Source organism: Chiloscyllium plagiosum, unplaced genomic scaffold, assembly GCF_037043375.1.
Source record: "Chiloscyllium plagiosum isolate Xiang-an unplaced genomic scaffold, Cpla_swu_hap1 HiC_scaffold_18, whole genome shotgun sequence".
Classification (NCBI taxonomy): domain Eukaryota; kingdom Metazoa; phylum Chordata; class Chondrichthyes; order Orectolobiformes; family Hemiscylliidae; genus Chiloscyllium; species Chiloscyllium plagiosum.
In genome coordinates, this window is record NW_028270156.1 from 28,920,957 (window position 1) to 28,939,914 (window position 18,958).

Consider the following 18,958-nt stretch of genomic DNA (forward strand, 5'->3'; position numbering starts at 1 on the left):
TCTAGAGAAAAGCATTCAAATCTCTCATGGTCGCTGGTAGAATTAAACTTTTTTCACAAACATGGAACATAACACAATACAAATAATTCTTCTATAACTTGATGGTTGCGTTCTTGTGCAACCCTACATTATAGAAAAATCATGCTTTGGAAACAGTGCATAAGTTGTTGCCGTTGTAGTCACGTTACAGCCAACGTACGTTTTAAAAGTTTGCGCTTTAGAAACAGTGCCCTCGATTTGTCAATCGTGTTACAGCGAATTCATCTAACGAAACACGTGTTGTAGCAGAATGACCTGTAATGGCAACCATGAAGTGATCAGTCAGACCTCTCTGTCTGGTTCACTAATATTCTGAAGGGAAAAAAATCTGCTTTCATTGCCAGTTCTGACTGACGTATGATTCCCACCCGCTCTGTGTGCTGCTTAAGTCTTCCCCGAAAAGGACCAGAAGGTCACTCAGTTCTCCACATTCCTTGTAGCAGTTCAGCAGAGTGCCCGCAACCAACCTCTCAGGGACAATTCGCCAGCAATGCTTAAATCCAAATTAATTAATTAGTTTAAAGGAAAAAAAAGGTTGTATGAAGCCTGGAATGGCCAGATTGGAATTAGAAGAGATAAAATGGGCTGTTTAACTTCAATAAGTTCTTCCCTGTTAGTAGGCATGTGGAACCGGCAAAATAAGTTTTGTTTTCTTTTAATACGATGGATGAATTTTAGCAAAACTCATACATACAGCTATCTTAAAGCTTCACAAACATACTTAAGATTCCCACAACTGTATGAAAAATGAGCAAAAGAGGGTTTTACATCGTACCCTTTAGAAAAGATGAACGTGTTGGAAAAATGCATAGACCAACTAGCAAAAGATGCCGGAAGGTTTGGAACAGTTTGTGACCATAAGTGGAAACAGGAGTTTGTGGAACAGCCCATCAAGACTGCTCCACCTTTCAGTATTACCATGGTTGAATCTTGACCTCAACTCCACTTTCCTTCCATTCCTCCTACCTCTCAATTTCTTTAGAGTCCTTCATAATAGAAAAGTAGTGTTCTAAGAGAAGATTATTCTTCTGTTTTTAGTATTAATTCTGTTTTTTTTTTGTTTTAAATGGATTTTGCTGTCTAGCCAGTCCAGGGGTTTGATTATGCCAAACAGCACATTGGTCAACAGGGAGGAGAGGATGAAGTCACCATTACTCAAGAGACTGTAGTCTTACCACTGCCTGGCCGAGATGCACTCATATCTCAAGAACGAGAAAGCTCCCAGGATGGAGTTAACATCAAATCACTAAAAACTATCGATATACGCAGAAGGTAAGCATTTTAATTAGTTGCAAAATGCTACAACATGGTTTATTAACCAAAGGAACATGTCAGATCACATTACAACAACATAAGTTTATTGATATATCAAGCTTTTGTGATCAGATATGCATTTACTTAGTTGGTCAGAAACTTACTGTTAGCAAGTGTGAACGCAGTTGTCACATGCGTGGTCAGCTTTTGCACAATCAAAATTTTGCGTCTTTCATTTTCTGTTGAATATGTGCAAGAATGTATTCAATGTAGCAATGGAAATTGCAGCCACAAATGGCAGAATATTTTAAGTGTGTGAACATGGGACTAGGAGAAATCCAAAAGGTAATTGCTGGGTCAACAGTCCACCAAACTGAGATCTGAAAGTGATCTCACTGGAGATGGGTGGTGCAATGGAAATAGTTACCCAAACAGCAGGGCTGGCCGCTTTATTTGTGGCAATCAACTGGCTGGATATGACCAAATTGGGGACAGACGAAGGGCAAAGCCTGGCAGGACAGTGGAGTTAATCTTAGATAATTTAGGGCCAAAGAAACCTCCTTTGTGAATGATCATCCTGTAACTGCAGTACTCTCTATTCCCCAAACAACAATGACCGAGCGGTTGAGCGTAAAAGAATTAAAGCCTCCCTCTATTTTTTGGCACAGATTGCATTTTGTACCTTCCTCCCCTTCTCCAGTCTCCTTTTCAGCAGTGCAAACCTTATTGACAAGTAATTGGGATAATATAAAGGTTTTGGCGTAGTGATTACAGCCTAGTAATATGAACTGATGATGTGGAGCCTTTCGTTCAAATCTTGCCATGGTAGCTGAAAGTTTGAATTAACTTTGGAGTGAACTATGTAGCCCCTTGTACACACACCTCATTCAATGTGATTTAAGGCAGATAATCTGCCTCATTTTCATTTCTCCATTTCCTTTTATCTCACAATTCCTGGAGTGACCAAAAATATGTTCATCTCAACCTTAAATATATTCAGTGATGAAACATCTACAACTCTGTGGGATAGAGAAACAAACTAGTCTCAGGAATGGAGACCATGAAACTTTGTAAGAATCCCTCTGGTTCACTAATATCATATACGGCAGGAAATCTGCTGACCTCACTTAGTCTGGCCTACTTCGATTGTAGATCCACAGCATGTGTTTGACTCTGAATTGCTTTCTCAAACAGGTATACGTGATTTAGTGGTGGTGGTGTTGGACTGGGGTGGACAGAGTTAAAAAGCACAACCATTGTCCAACAGGTTTATTTGGAGGCACTAGCTTTCGAAGCACTGCTTCTTCTTCAGGTGGTTTTGGAGCAGAATCATACAACATAGAATTTATAGCAAAAGGATTACAGTGCCATGGAATGTAATATTAAACAAATTTAGCTTATGTCTTTCATCTTTTAGAATGATCATGTTAGTTTCAGTTCCTTCATATGTAAATCCCAGAACTTTTTTAAGTTACATTCTCAAAATAGCTTTTAACAATAGGTGCCATCTCAGCCCAGATAATGCATTGAAAGTGTGAAGTTAAAGTCTATCTGTGTCCCAATGTTAGGTCAGACTGATTCTATTTCAAAAGTGGGATTTACAGAATCTTACATGGATTTATGCAATTTTTGATCAAAATAAAGTGTAATTCTGCAAGTACAAATTCACCCCACAAATTTAGATGTGTGTGTTGTGTGTGTGTGCAGGGAAGACCGAGTGAGTCAGTGCAGTGGGTGTGTGTGTAGGGGTGTGAGTGTCTGTGAGAGTGTGTGTATGTGTGTGAGTGTAACAGGGTGTAAGTCTGTGAGATGGTGGGGGGTATATGTGTGAGCGTGCAAGAGAGAGCTTGTGTATGAGAGAGGGTCTTTGTGGATATGTGGGTTGGTGGGGTGTATGTGCGGGTGTGTAGTGTAATCCGGTCACCTGTAGTGCAACATGAACCCAAAGTCCCAGTTGAGGCCATCCCCATGGATGCCAAACTTGGTTTTCAGTGTGACGTTCGGTTGTGATATAGTTAGAAATTCCGTTGTGGTCAAGATCAAAACTCCCACCACCTTCTCACGGATAAGTTTGAATGGAGGATAAATACTAGTCTAGCAATGGTGTCTGTAGCTCACAAATGGGTACCTGACAGCTGATCCTGTCAGTTTTCGATGGGTGGGTTAGGTTATATTTGTAGCAGTGTGTCTACCAGTTCCCCATGCCTTACACCTCACCCTGTCCCCACCCTGCTCACCACCACCCACTGCTTTACTTTGTACATTGGTTGTCAGGATATTGTCTCTGTGTAGTGAAACTCTGCTGAATAGAGAGATCAGAAAGTGTCAGCATTTAATTATTGTCAAAGGAGTGCACTCAGAGGGTTGGGGCAATACATTTAGCTGTGTCTTTCAAATGGGATAAAGCTTTGCGGGAGAAAATATTGCTGAAATACGAAAGAGAGAGGAACTTAGAAGTGCGGTATAGGACTCATTGATTTATTCTTCGGAGGAGTTAGCATTGACTTGTTGACCAAATGGCCACCTCCTATTGAGTACTTGTCTATGATTCAATAATTATGATTCCTGCAACTACATGTAAGAGCTTGCAGTGCCTAATCCTGAAATAATTATGTCTCTTGTGAGATCCTTTCAGCTCATAGCTATGTGTTTTGGGTAGAGGCTGATACATTTTGCAGCACTGACTGCTTTCTTTTGATCCTGAGTTCTCTCGCATTGCAGAGCCAAGAGTATTTCACACAAAACTTGTGCTTTTCATCCTTGGTTATTTTTCTGTCCATATGTGTTGCTGCAACAATGTCAGTTAGAATCTTCTCATCTGTTCATACACTGATTTCCCACACTTTCCAATCCGTTTGTCTCGGTGTCTCAGCTGTGACAGTGCTCTATATCAACAACATTTGCATTTCGTATTAAGTCTGTATGGTCATGGTTATTCCTTTAATTTGCTTATAAATAAGGATGGAAAAAGGCAGACAAAGACAAGTTGGGTTATCAAGCTGCTCCAGTACCAATATGGTACAACTTACACAAATTATCAACCCTCTCCCTTACCCCCTTTCCTCCAATATGTTTCCTGTGCAGTTGTACAATCTCCCAGAGGGAAGCAGAGTTAAATTTTGAAAGCAATTTACACAAGGAATCAGGGGATAATTCCACTCAGATTTCAAGAGACTATGAAGATGCTAGTTCTCTCAGCTTCTCTTTGGTGGTCTCACCCCAAGGGGCTGCCAAAGCTATCGCATAATTTTGTTCTGCTGTAGAACCTCACAGACTGTGAACAAACCAGGAATGAGATAAAGCACAATGGCATCCCCAATTTTGCATAAGGTTGGGCTGGGCCAACATATAAGATGCTTGTCTCTAAACCTGGAGATTGTGGACCCAAGTCCCACTTCAGGAACTGAGCATAAAAATCAAGACCGGCAATCGGGTACACTATTAAGATAGTGCTGATTGTTGACTTTCAGATGAGATGTAGGAAGTAGCCCTGATCTCAAACCCCACCCCCACTCAATGGCATGGGGCAATGTGACTATTTTTAAGAAGAGCAGGAACATTCTTTCAAGTGACCTGGCCAATGTGTCTCCACCAGCGCTGCAATAACTTGTTATCCAGTTATTATCCCTTCGTTGTTTGTGGCAGCTTGTTGTGTGCAAATTGGTCACACCATTTCCTACATTACAACAGTGACTGCAATTAATTATCTGTAAAGCGTTTTGGGATGTCAGCAGTCATGAAAAGCACTGCAAATATGCAAGTCCTTGTGTAGATTTGTGATCATCTGAAAGATTCTTAGGATTTTGACAATAATGACCTTTGACCTTCAGTAAGGGAAAATGCCAGTAGGCCTTAGGAGCTCATTCTGCTCCGGAATGAAAGTTTGCAATGATTCTGAGCTCACTGCACGTGGTATTCTCTGCTACTCTGTGAAATGAATTCATTCCTCACATCTCACTATCCCTATGTTTCTGAAACTTGTACTTAGAAGCTTTGATCCTTTTAATTGAGAGAGCTCAATTAATCCATCCATTTGGGCTGAGTCTTAACCGGCCAGTAGTTCATAGCGTCTTCAAATGGTATACCCAATATGCTACACCCAAATTTATGTTACATTGTAAATTCCTCTGATCGGGTCAGCACCTTCTGCCTGAGAATCTCGTTGTCTGAGTCAGAATGTAAAAACCAACATGGCACAGCGGCTCAGTGGTGAGCGCGGCTGCCTCAGAGTCAGGACCCAGGTTCAATTCCAGCCTCTGGTGACTATCTGTGTGGAGTTTGCACATTCTCCCCGTGTCTGCTTGGGTTTCCTCTGGATGCTCCGGTTTTCTCCCAGTCCAAAGATGTGCAGGTTAGATGGATTGGCCATGGTAAATTGTCCATAGCATCTAGGGATGTGCAGGCTAGGTAGATTAGCCATGGTAAATGCAGGGTTACAGGGATAAAGTAGGGGGCCTGGGTCTGGGTGGGATTTCTTCGGAGCATTGGTGTGGACCAAATGGCCTGTTTCCACACTGTAGGAATTCTATAAAAATAGAAATTGGGCTCAGCAGCCAGAGCCTGCAAATACAATGCGTATATTTCTAATTAAAATCTGATGTGAAACCATCCTTTATTCACTTGAGATACTGCATCCATTTTCTTGGAGCTATAGTGATTGTAAAAGGTCATGTGTTTAGATCAGAGTGGTGCTGGAAAAGCATAGCAGGTCAGGCAGCATCCGAGGAGCAGGAAAATCGACATTTCAGGCAAAAGCCCTTCATCAGGAATAGAGGCAGGGAGCCTCCAGGGTGGAGAGATAAATGGGGGGTGGGGAGCTGGGGAGAAGGTAGCAAAGAGTACAGTAGGTGAATAGGGGTGGGGATGGAGGTGATAGGTCAGAGAGGAGGATGGGGGAAGGTAGCAAAGAGTACAGTAGGTGAATGGAGGTGATAGATCAGAGGGGAGGGTGGAGCAGATAGGTGGGAAGGGAGATTGGCAGGTAGGACAGGTCATGAGGACAGTGCTGAGCTGGAAGTTTGTAACTGGGGTGAGGTGGGGTGGAGGGGAAATGAGGAAACTGGTGAAGTCCACATTGATGCCCTGGGGTTGAAGTGTTCCGAGGCAGAAGATGAGGCGTTCTTCCTCCGGCGTCGAGTGGTGAGGGAGCGGCGGTGGAGGAGGCCCAGGACCTGCATGTCCTTGGCAGAGTGGGAGGAGGAGTTGAAATGTTGGGCTACGGGGCGGTGGGGTTGATTTCTGAGAGAGTGTGGCCCTCAGTTGAGGCAGGGCTGACTGTAGAGAGGTTAGGTGCCGGCGCATGGCTGCAATTGTGAAGCGGAGGATCCTGAAGGAGAACTGTATCTAGTGGTTTGGAATCCGTAGTCTGTACTGGTTGTCCTGTTCAGTTCCAAACTGTGTTGGGTTGAATGTAGTCCGGAGTTCATGTGGGATCGGTTGGTTACAGAGGCAGGCACTGAGGAAGCAAATGTAGCTGTGGTAGCGAGTCTGTTGAAGAGCTTCAGGGCAGAGGAGATGACCTGGGAGTTGCAGTGAGAGAGAGACTCACTGAGATTCTTGTGGAGAGAGGAGGAGAACTTCTTCAAGGTAGACATCCTTGCAAGAGGATTCGCAGTAAGGTCAGCCAGGTGGATCTCATAGAATGAGTTCCCTGACTGGGGCTGTTAATCTGGTTCAATCAGGGACAGCTGGCTGATAGATATAAATGGGAGTGTCAGACATCCTATTCACTCTGAGAGCTGGTTTTGAGGGAGGTGGATCAGTGTCAAGGCCTCTCCATGTGTGAATAAAGGTTGACAAGGAGACAGGATACTGCCTGTGTGGAGTTATTTCAGGAGCAATCACCCAAGATCAGTCAAGCTTGCATGAAGTAACAGAGAATCTTAAGCAGCTGGTTTAAAGTTAATATATGTGACCCTGCCCATAAAACTGCCCATGCCATCATTTAATAGGAAATCCATTGAGCGTTTCTATTAACTGAGAGATTCTGTGTTCTCTCTAGCTAGGTGTGCAGTGTATAATATGAAGATACTTGGAGGTGTAAATAAGTTTTTCCCAATTTCCCTGTGTGATCATCCTAAAGTTGAGAGGTCATTAAATGAACAATGCCTTCAGCATTCCTGACTTTGTATCCCATGAGAATGAGAAGCTGAGTGAGCTCCACCATTTAATAATCAATTGCCTCACCGTAGGAAACTATTCTAAAGGCCTGCACATGTGATACTCTGATTGACAGCGATGAGGGTGCTCAGGCGTCATGCGCTGAGGGTCAGTACTTGGAGAAGCAGGAACAGGGACGCTCCTAACTGTCAGAGTTCCCTGTACTGATTGCACCAGAGTGGCCTCACAGTGCCAGAGACTCAGGTTCGATTCCAGCCTCGGGTGATTGTCTGTGTGGAATTTGCACATTCTCCCCGTGTCTGCATGGGTTTCCTCTGGATGCTCCAGTTTCCTCCCACAATCCAAAGACGTACTGATTAGGGTGAATTGGCCATGCTAAGTTGCCCATAGTGTTCAGGGATGTGTAGGTTAGGTGCATTAGTCAGGGGAAATGCAGAGTAATAGGGTAGGGGAATGGGCCTGGGTGAATTACTCTTCGGAGGGTCGTGTGGACTTGTTGGGCCAAATGGCCTGTTTCCACACTGTAGGGATTCTATCCCTCCCCTCCCTTATCAGCATTCCGTAATCCCTCTCCTCCCCTATCAGCATTCCGTATCCCTCCCCTCCCCTATCAGCATTCCGTAAAGACCACTCCCTCCGTGACTCCCTCGTCAGATCCACACGCCCCACCAACCCAACCTCCACTCCCGGCACCTTCCCCTGCAACCGCAGGAGGTGCAAGACTTGCGCCCACACCTCCCCCCTCACCTCCCTCCAAGGCCCCAAAGGAAACTTCCATATCCGCCACAAATTCACCTGCACCTCCACACACATCATCTATTGCATCCTCTGCATCCGATGTGGCCTCCTCTATATTGGGGAGACAGGCCGCCTACTTGCGGAGCGTTTCAGAGAACACTTCTGGGACACCCGGACCAACCAACCCAACCACCCTGTGGCTCAACACTTCAACTCCCCCTCCCACTCCACCAAGGATATGTGCAGGTCTTTGGACTCCTCCATCGCCAGACCACAACAACACGACGGTTGGAGGAAGAGCGCCTCATCTTCCACCTAGGAACCCTCCAACAACAAGGGATGAACTCGGATTTCACCAGTTTCCTCATTTCCCCTCCCCCCACCTTGTCTCAGTCAAATCCATCGAACTCAGCACCGCCTTCCTAACCTGCAATCTTCTTCCTGACCTCTCCGCCCCCACCCCAGTCTGACCTATCACCCTCACCTTGACCTCTTTCCACCTATCGCATTTCTGACGCCCCTCCCCCAAGTCCCTCCTCCCTATCTTTTATCTTAGCCTGCTGGACCAACTTTCCTCATTCTTGAAGAAGGGCTTATGCCCGAAACGTCGATTCTCCTGTTCCCTGGATGCTGCCTGACCTGCTGCGCTTTTCCAGCAACACATTTTCAGCTCTGATCTCCAGCATCTGCAGACCTCACTTTCTCCCCGTAGGGATTCTATGTTTAGTGAACTGTAAATAGAGGAGTCTGTGCAATAGATGAATTTGATCATGTTGCAGGGTTTGAAGCATATAAAGGGTTGCAATCCTCATATACGTCATCTACAGCAGAAGTGTGTGCAGGATCATTGCACATGCCTTGTCCAGAATTAATGGTGCTTCATGTAGTTTAGGCCAGTCAGTTCAACACCGAAACACTAATATACATGGACTACCTGATTTGAGTTTCAGACTGGACAGGTCAGTTGCTGAGGGCACCCAGAGGTGGCTGGAGGAGATACCAAATATCCTCTGGAGGCAGCTTCCCTCAAGGCAAAGAAGCACCTTCCAAGTCTCGTGGATCTTCCCAAAGCATATGAGGTAGCCACACAGCTCTTGGAGCTCCTTCCTGTTTCACAGCTTCCTGAGCATCTGTGGAAGAGGGCTTGCAGACAAGGGCTGTCTCTGCTAATGATGTTGGTGAGCAGTCAGAGCAAATGCCCCCAGTCAGGATTCCCCCCCCCCCTCCCGCCAAGATCAGAATGGCGAACGTAGTCATCACAGAGGCAGAGGTGCAAGCTTTGGGTTCCGATGTCTTCCAAAATAACAAGGGAAGAACAATACAGCAAAATCCAAGGTGGGCACTGTGTCAGTCACATCAGTACGTGATCACAGTAGTCTTATGTAAGTGTTTCCTGTTATTACTAAGCAGGATTTTCTATGTAGGTAAAGTCATTCTTCATTTTGGTATGCATGAGTTATCAAACTTGGCATTAGGAAAAGTATGTAAGTTAACTATTAATTTCTCACTTCTTCATTTATCCCCTTTGTTTGACCATGTCATTGAAGCATGCAACAGAGCCATGAGCATGTATGATACTCCACTAGTAAATGTGGACCCCTGAGCCCAGCCTGATTTGGTCCAGACAATGGAGCTCATTCTAACCTGACTGAAGGACTGCTCACTGAGGGTTTGCAGAGTTTTTGTAAAGCTTTTGTGATTCTGTGGCACTTGCAGAGGGGTGAGGAGTCAGCTTCTCTAAGGATAGTCCTTGTCTTCAAGAATCCATCCATCCTGGGAGCGTGGGTTGGAAGAGGTGCGGGAAGGTTGACATTTAAAGAATAAGGAGCTATAGCAGCTTCCAGTCAGTAGTTCTTCCTGTTGTTACAAACCAGCATCACATTGAGGTAGTGAATCCGTGAATAAGGACTCACTGTCTTTACCAGCTCTCCCAATGGGCTTTATGATGAAGTGCCCATAACTCTGAACATTATTTAAATTTAAAGAATCGTCCCGTGTTCTTTGAATATCTCAACTGAACCTGCTTCCACCACACTTCCTGACAGAGCATTCAGAAACCCCAACAACTCGCAATGTTAAAAGAAGTTTTCTCACCTTCCATTTGCTTCATTTGACAATTACATTAAAGCTGTGCAATCTCTCTCGTTTTTGATCCTTTTACGAGTGAGAATTATTTCTGTCAATACATTCTGTACAGATCCTTCATGATCTTGGTAATGTCTATCAAATCTACTCTAAACCTTCTCTTCAAGGTAAATACTCTTAATTTCTTCAATCTATTTTCACAACTAAAGATTCTAATTATTGTAATCATTCTTGTAAACCTCTTAATACTCTCTCTCCAATGTGTTCCCAACCTTCCAAAGGTGTTGTACCCAGACCTGTGCATGATGTCAGCTAAGGTCTAACTAGTGATGGATGCAGGTACAATTACAGCTTATCCAAAGGCATTTAGATAAGTACATGAGTAAGAAATGTTTAGAGGGATATGGGCCAAGTGCAGGCAGGTGAGACCCATTTAGTTTGGGCATATGGTCAGCATGGACTGGTTGGGTTGAAGGGTCTGTTTCTGTGTTGTATGATTCTGTGACTCTAGTGTTTATATTGTTTCAGCAAAACCTCCCTGCTTTTGTACTCTGTGGTAGGCCATAGTTTTGTTGAAGAATCTCTCTGTTTAGTCAGTGAGTGGCCTGATTACAACATGAGTACAGTCAATAATTCCCAGGATTTGGTGAAATTCAGTGATTGTAGCAAAATTAAGTATCCTCTAAACATGATTTGCATCCACCACACAAGCAAGCAACGTTATAGCATTCAATCCATTTCAGTGGTAAGACCAGCAGTGAGATAGTTATTTTCATGAAAAGGTGCAGAAAAGATTTACAAGGATGTTGTCAGGGTTGTCGGGAGATGCTGAATATACTGAGCCTATTTTCCCTGGAATTTTGGATGCTGAGGGGTGACCTTATACAGGTTTATCAAATCATGAGGGGTGTGAATGGGGTAATTAGCCAAGATCTTCTTTCCACGGTAGGGGAGTCCAATACTAGAGGCATAGGTTTAAGGTGAGAGGGGAAGGATATAAAAGGGACCTAAGCAGCAACTTTTTCATGCAGAGGGTGCGTATATGCAATGGGCTGCCAGAGGAAGTGGTGGAGGCGGATACAATTACAACATTTAAAAGGTACATGAATAGGAAGGGTTGAAGAGGGATGTGGGCCAAATGCTAGCAAATAGGACTAGATTAATTAGGATATCTGGTTGGCATGGATGAGTTGGACCGAAGGGTCTGTTTCTGTGTTGTACAAGTCTGACTCTACTGGCAGTGATACAACTTGCTTCGCAAATTTGAAGTTTCATGTTTGACTGTGTATCTGTTTCTCCTTTACCGTTGTCATGCTGTTGAAGGATAAATAATGGCAAACCCCCCATTAACCTCACCATGATTTTGACAGCAAGGCTGGACTTAATAATCCTCTGTCTTGATAGCATTACCAGAGAGGCTGATGTTTATTTTGGATTATTTTTCCCCAGTGGATAAAAGGCATTTTAAAAGCACTTTTTTTTTAAAACACCAATAATATATTTCCCTAAACCAGCAGCAGCTGTGAATTTTTTATATTCCATTGCCGGTCGGTCAATTTTCTCCGATTTCCCACAGTTTCTGCCAAGATTCTTGAAATGAAGGTTGCTGCAAAACATGATCATCAGGAATGCTGTGACAATTTAAATCATTGAAGTGATGGACAGTAAGTTGCTGTGATTTGGTATGCACTACAGCACCTACCTCCTTTAAACAGCCCAACTTAGAACATAAGAAATAGGAGCAGGAGTCAGCCATCTAGCCCCTTGAATCTGCTCCGACATTCAACAAGATCATGGCTGATCTTTTCATGGACTCAGCTGCACTTACCCGCCCGCTCACCGTAACCCTTAATTGCTCTACTGCTCACAAATCTATCAATCTTTGCCTTAAAAACATTCAACAAGGTGGCCTCAACTCTTTCACTGGGCAGGGAATTCCACCGATTTACAACCCTTTGGAAGAAGAAATTCCTCCTCAGCTCAGTCCTCAATCTGCTCCCCCTTAATTTGAGGCTAGCCTCCCTAGTTCTAGTTACTGCTCCTCGGATGCTGCCTGAACTGCTGTGCTTTTCCAGCACCACTAATCCAGAATCTGGTTTCCAGCATCTGCAGTCATTGTTTTTTCCCTAGTTCTCGTTTTAAAGTAAGGTACAGGCACCGCTGGGATATGAACTCAAGATCGCCTGCTTACCCAGCAGTCTCTGTGTAGCCTCTGAACCCATTCCAGTGTCAGCTGGCCTGACTGCAGCCCACCCTGCCCCCATGCAATAAAATCCCATCTTTCTGGCTGCTTTATCCCGAGGCAGGATTTTTCCTAACTTCTGCTGTTCACCTTGAGGATTCGCTTTGGTGAGGTTAATACAGGGCGTTAGATAAAGACGTAAAGGAGAGTGGAACAGAAAGGCAGATTGACAGGATGGAATGAAGGTGTTTGGAATACAGTTCTGTGGAGTTTAAACACTTGTACAGACCTGTTGGGCTGAATGGCCTGTTAGTGTACAGTAAATATGTTGTAAAGTAGTTGAGGCATTCAGCTGGGTTGCTGCAAAACTGAAGAAGTTCATCCATTATTAAAATTGAAGTTGTCATGTGAAAGCAATTCCAGTGTTTTATGGGGGAAATTATCATACCATTACAACTCAAAACTAAATGGGAAACCATGGTTGGTTAAACATTTTTAAATATACTTTCATTACCTCCTGCCCAGGTTGGCTTGTTCTTTATTGCCATGGCTGTTTAGCAGGTTGGTTATAAAAGATAAAATCTTAAGAGTCACTGCTTGCATTTCTACTAATTAATCAATGTGCAAAACCCAGATGGGAGTCCAGAGCTACAGAAGGACCGTATTACTGGTGCTCAAAGTCTGAAATAAAAAGAAAAAAGAATTGCTGGAAATTTGCCTAATTAACTTGCTGTCTTCCCCATCATCAAGATCACCAATTTCCTTCTCTCCGTCTATCCTGTCTCTTGCCCTGCTTGAGCTTTTTAAAAATTCATTCATGGGGTGTGGGCGTCTCTGGCTCAACTAGTACTTATTGTCCATCTCCAGTTCCCAGAAGGCAGTTGAGAGTCAGCCTTATTGATTTAGGTTCTGGATTAGTGGTGCTGGAAGAGCACAGCAGTTCAGGCAGCATCCAAGGAGCTTCCTTGGATGCTGCCTGAACTACTATGCTCTTCCAGCACCACTAATCCAGAATCTGGTTTCCAGCATCTGCAGTCATTGTTTTTACCTTATTGATTTAGGGTTGGAGTCACATGTAGGCCAGAATGAGTAAGGATGGAAAATGCCTTCCCTAAAGGATATTTGAACCAGATGGGTTTTTCCAACAATCGACAGTGATTTCATGGTCATCATTAGATGCTTAATTCCACATTTTTTTTGTCATTAAATTCAAATCCCACCATATGCCATGGCACGATTTGTATCCAGGTGCCCAGAACATTACCAAGTCTCTGGATTAATAGTCAAAAAGTGTGGAGCTGGAAAAGCACAACCAATCAGGCAGCATCCGAGGAGCAGGAGAGTGAACATTTCGAGTATAAGCTCTTCTTGAAACATTGAATCTCCTGCTCCTTGGATTTTAGATTCCCTACAGCTTGCAAACAGGCCATTTGGCCCAACAAGTCCACACCGACCCTCCAAAAAGTAACCCATCCAGACCCTTTTCCCTCTGACTAATGCATCCATACTATGGGCAATTTAGCATGGCCAATTCACCTGACCTGCACATTTTTGAACTGTGGACGGAAACCGGAGCACCCAGAGGAAACCCACACAGATACGGGGAGAGTGTGCAAACTCCACACAGTCGCTCAAGGCTGGAAGCAAACCATGGTCCCTGGCAGTGTGAGGCAGCAGTGCTAACCACTGAGCCACCATGCCACCCCTAGCAGGATGCTACCTGACTGGCTGTGCTTTTCCAGCACCACACTTTTTGACTCTGATCTCCAGCATCTGCAGTCCTCACTTTCTCCCTCTAGATTAATAGTCTAGCAATAATATCACTCAGTCATCACCTCCCCTAAATGTTCTGTTGAAACCACACACCCTTCTCGCGTCTAGGTTTGACCATTCCAATGTATCCTGACCAGCTGTAGATCTATCACCCTCCATCAACTTGCACCAAATCTCGTTTGCCTATCATCCCTCTGCTCATTGAACTACATTGACTCTTGGTGCAGAAATACTGCAATTTCGTAATTTTTGTGTGGGTTTTCTCCTGGATTTATTTCCTATCCTCAGTTTTGCTTTTCAAGGTATTGGTTCACAGTCTCAAGTAGTTTTCTCATTAAACGTTTGGATACAGAGCAATGGTCAATCTATCCTGGACTTTCTCTTATGTTAAACTTCCATCCTTCTATCTCCCTTCCCTTCCAAAGAGGAAATGTATTGAACTTGACAGGTAGTTCTGCTTCTCTCTCCATAGATGCTGGCAGTCCTGATGAATCTCCCATCATTTTTATTTTTATATTAAAACTTTCAACTTTGTTTTCAGATCCCTTCATGACATAGCCCTTCAGATTTCTGAAATCTTCTCACAACCTCTGAGATACCCATTTTTCTCAAATTCCACCCTTATGTGATTTTTGCAGTGTTCAGAGCTGTATTATTGACGGCCTAACTTTCAGCTGCCTAAAGACTAATCTCTGAAATCTTTGTGCCTCTCTACCTCTATATCCTTTTCTCAGATGCTGTTTAACTTACTTCCTTGGCAAAACCTTTGGTTTTATGTCTTGACATCATGTTTTATTTGATAATCAATCCTGGTCAGTGCCTTGGATCAGTTTAATATGTTAAGGGTGCTATATAAATGCAAATCATTGCTATTATAAGAAAAAGTGAACTAGATTTATACAACTTGTATTTCTTACAATTAATAGAAGAAGTAATAGTTGACATACCTTAAGATTGATGAGAAGTAGTAAAGATCTTTTCTCATGTTAACATGTTAGTCACATCTTCTTATTTCCTTGCTATGAATATTTTTAGATGTTGCAGCTAAGTGCAGGGTAGAATTTTCTCCTGTTTCTCTAGGAAATCAACCTTGTGTCCTTGGTGTGGTTAAGCAATACTGTTGTTTTGAGCACCCAAGTCACAGTCAAAATATAAACAAAGAGTAGAAAATGCTTGCATTTAAATCATAGAATAGTTCAATACAGAATGATGACAAATACCTCTTTTAGTTCTTTGCTGGTTCCTTTGAAAAGCAGCCTAGTTTCCTGTTCTTTCCCCATTTCGCTGAAATTTATTCTCCCTTAATTTTCCATTCAATTCCCTTTTAAAGAGTACTATTATATACATTTGTACATATATTTCCAAACTGAGACTGCTAAAGGTCTGTTGGCCTATTTTCAGATATGTGAATCTGCTGCATAAAAGATGACATGGCCAAAATAACAGAAAACATATTTAATGACATCAGCATCAAATTTTTTTCATCATGTTGCAACATACATAATTCCAATTGGCTTCTCTCAGAATTTTTAAACTTGTCTGCTACCCAATATATATCCAGGACAGCAAATGATATTGGAAGGTTTTTAATTTAATTTGCTTGTTTATGAGTCAGTGCCATTAATGTGACTTTTTTTAAAACCTCTGCAACAGCACTTTGTTGTAGAATTTCATACAAATGTTATTCGTGTCTGGGTTCTGCATTTTCATCCAGTGTTAGATTGTTCTCAAATAAGGGAAGCAAGAGTTTAATCCATGAAATTAAATGTAAGCCTTTTCAAACCAATCTAAAGTAAATTCTTGCACTGTGATCAGTCAACTGTGATTTATGCTTTTTCTGTCTAGAGCCTTTAACATTGTAAAATAATCCAAAGGTACCTTTCAGAAAATTTTCCAGACAAATTTTGACAATGGGTAAGATGAGGAAATAATAGATCAAATGACTAAATGTTCAAAGTGTAAGGTTCTAAGGAGTGACTTGAAAGAGGGAATGTAGAAACACAGAGGTTTAAAGAGGGAATTTAAGGGTCTAGGCAACTGAAGACATAGCTGCCAATGGTGGAGTGATTTAAAATCAGGACTATGTAAGAGGGTGTTGATACCTCCGAAGTCTGAAGGAGATGACAAAGAGCGATTGGGGCCATGGAGGGGGATTTGAAAAGAAGTGCACAATTTTTCAAACAAGACATTGCTGGTTTGGGAATCAATTAAGATCTGTAAGTAGAAGGATGGTTTGTATAAATGGGGATATCGGAGTATATATCAGGGTGATTTGTCTAAGTGATTGTATTTGTATGCAGTTTTTGAGAGAGCTGTACAATGATGAATGAAAGACAAGCACTGGCGTGGTAAACAGAATAAGGAACATGAAGGAATTTCAGTCCCACAACAGGATGATGTGACTCTTACTGTTTGTACCACCTTTGAAAGTTGTTCTTAGTCTGAACTAATTCTTAGACTTCATAAATTTTTAGAAATAGGAGGGCAGATTGGGAAGGAGGACTTCATGAATAGTGTGTGATGATTTTGAATTTTGCATGGGTTGTCAGTTCTGAATTTATGTCTTAAATATACAGAATTTCAGTAATGTTTAGGTCAGCACATTTCTTTTTCACAATGAAAAGTCAGCAATCTGAAAACTGGTTGCTACAATGGCCTGAAGCATTTATTCACAGTCTGGTGAAAGCATTGGGTGTCTCCAGGTGGTATTTGTGAAACCAGATCATAAATATTCATTCACATAATTTTGGCATTATTGACACAGCTAGATTTATGAACAATCCCGAATTGCCTTTGAATAAGTGGCACTGAGCTCCTTCATTAACCTCTGTCATCTGACGTATAGTTATTTAGAGTGAGTAGCTCACTTGGTCTTTCATGGGGTCAGTCAAGAGTGAAATACATTGCTGTATATCTGGAGGCGCAGATAGTCTAGACTTCGGAAAGACTGGCAAAGTTTCTTCCTTAAAGGACGTCAGTGAACCAGACGGGTTTTTACAACAGTTTGATAAGTTTCAAGATAATTATATTAGCTTTTTATTCTAGATCCATTTAACTGACTGAAATTAAATTCTCCTGGAGTCATGGGATTTTGAACTCTTCTTTTCAAATGTTTAGACTCAGCTGGTAGATTACTAGTTCAATAAGGCAACCATGAGGGTACAGCATACAACAAATATTAAAAAGGGAGGGTATTATAGTAGTCCTGCACATTCCTTCTCCATTTACATAGCTCAGCTACAACTCAAGGACAATGCTGAGGTATCCCACAGTCGTGGGTCAAAGGGCTGAAAAGTTAGTTGACAGTTTAATGAGCTGAATCCCCACTCCGCACACTCTACTCCTGTTAATAAGCATATCATTACTATTAACAGTAATTGTTTGTTCTGTACACTTCTCATTTTCTTACTCCTTACAGAATAAATCAGGTGTCAATTGAATGCTCTTTTGGATTGGCTATGTTTTAAGATGGGTCTTAAATGAAGAGAGAAATTTTCAACAAGGAATTCCAGAGGTTGGGGGTCAAATACTAGGATGAAGAAAGCTGGGAATGCGTAGAAGATCAGAATCAGAGGAACTTCAAGGTCATGGATGGTGGCAGGCGGTTCAAGAGATAGAGAGGTGTTGTTGAAGGATGCTTTGAAATTCCAGCCAGTGACAGAACACATGTATGACAGGAACAATATATTATTAAAGAAAATTGAGCATGGAATTTTGCAGTTTGATTGGAGGGGATTGAAATTATAGTACAGACATGACTGTGAAATAACAAAGATGGTGAAACATTTAGTCTCTCCTGATTTGATCCAAACATAAAATTAACTGAATCTATGTGCTGAATGGATGAGTATCCCACTTAGCATTTTGAGGGATGGATGTTTTACAGTCTGAAGTGCAGAGTGTGAAAGCTACATCGACAATCATATTAGAAACAAATTAGAATGTATTATTTAATGTTTCTCTTTGTACATATGTTTGCAGCTGTACATAAGAAATTTACCGTCAGGGTAAACAACAAGCGATGGGTATTAATCAAACTAACCTTGAAAACATTCAAGGGTAAGAGAAAGATGAATATATGACAATTCTCTTGTTACCATGGTGATTTGTAGCAGGTTACACAGCGAACAGGATTCTGTCATCAGTGAGCAGTCAGGAAATCTTGACTCGGATACAGGCACTCCCCAGAAGGCAACCGCACAGCAGAAAATTACAAAAGAGGGAACAAGGAAGAAAAATGGTGAGATGAGCTTTTTGCATGCAACATTTCTGCTCCTACAGCAAACACTTTGCAATAAATCACAAATGTGTGGAAAATAAAACTCTCGCAATGGACAACATGATTTTGACCTGAACATGAATTCCTACGCCTCAAGAAAAAACTTATGCAGCATAAGCAAAATCTATTCAGAGGTTGCTTTGCTGCTGCATAAAAATTATGAATTATTTCTTGATGAAATCATTTGTTTTTCAGTTGCCTCACATCTCCCCTTCCCCATCCACCAATTTTGTAATACTCCACCTCTGGCTCAGAATTTCAATGTAGATGTGGAAAGTCTTGTTCAAGTTAGACTGATCTAATTAAAACAGAAACTTGGAACAAATGAAAACCATATTGTAGCTGTGCCGCCCCCATTTCCTACCTTTTGCCTGAGGTTTGATCTTCATGTGTGCATTATATACATATAGAAGCACTGGAGAAGATGCAACAAAACTAGACAAGAATGATGCTTGCACTGAAAAGTTACAATTATTGAGATAGATAAA

At 42.2% G+C, this 18,958-nt stretch overlaps 1 protein-coding gene across 4 annotated transcripts in view; it reads left to right on the forward strand.

Annotated features, from left to right (window-relative positions):
* The window catches only part of LOC122557711 (UPF0606 protein KIAA1549L-like), a 274,642-nt gene that overhangs the window by 182,861 nt on the left and 72,823 nt on the right, over positions 1-18,958 (forward strand). For 3 of the 4 annotated variants that reach the window (XM_087996374.1, XM_043705602.2, XM_043705604.2), the window contains 2 exons: positions 1,124-1,311; positions 18,304-18,431. In XM_087996374.1, coding sequence (XP_087852500.1) covers positions 1,124-1,311; positions 18,304-18,431 — 316 coding nt within the window. The remainder of the gene's footprint in view (positions 1-1,123; positions 1,312-18,303; positions 18,432-18,958) is intronic. The other variant, XM_087996375.1, reaches the window with a different exon arrangement.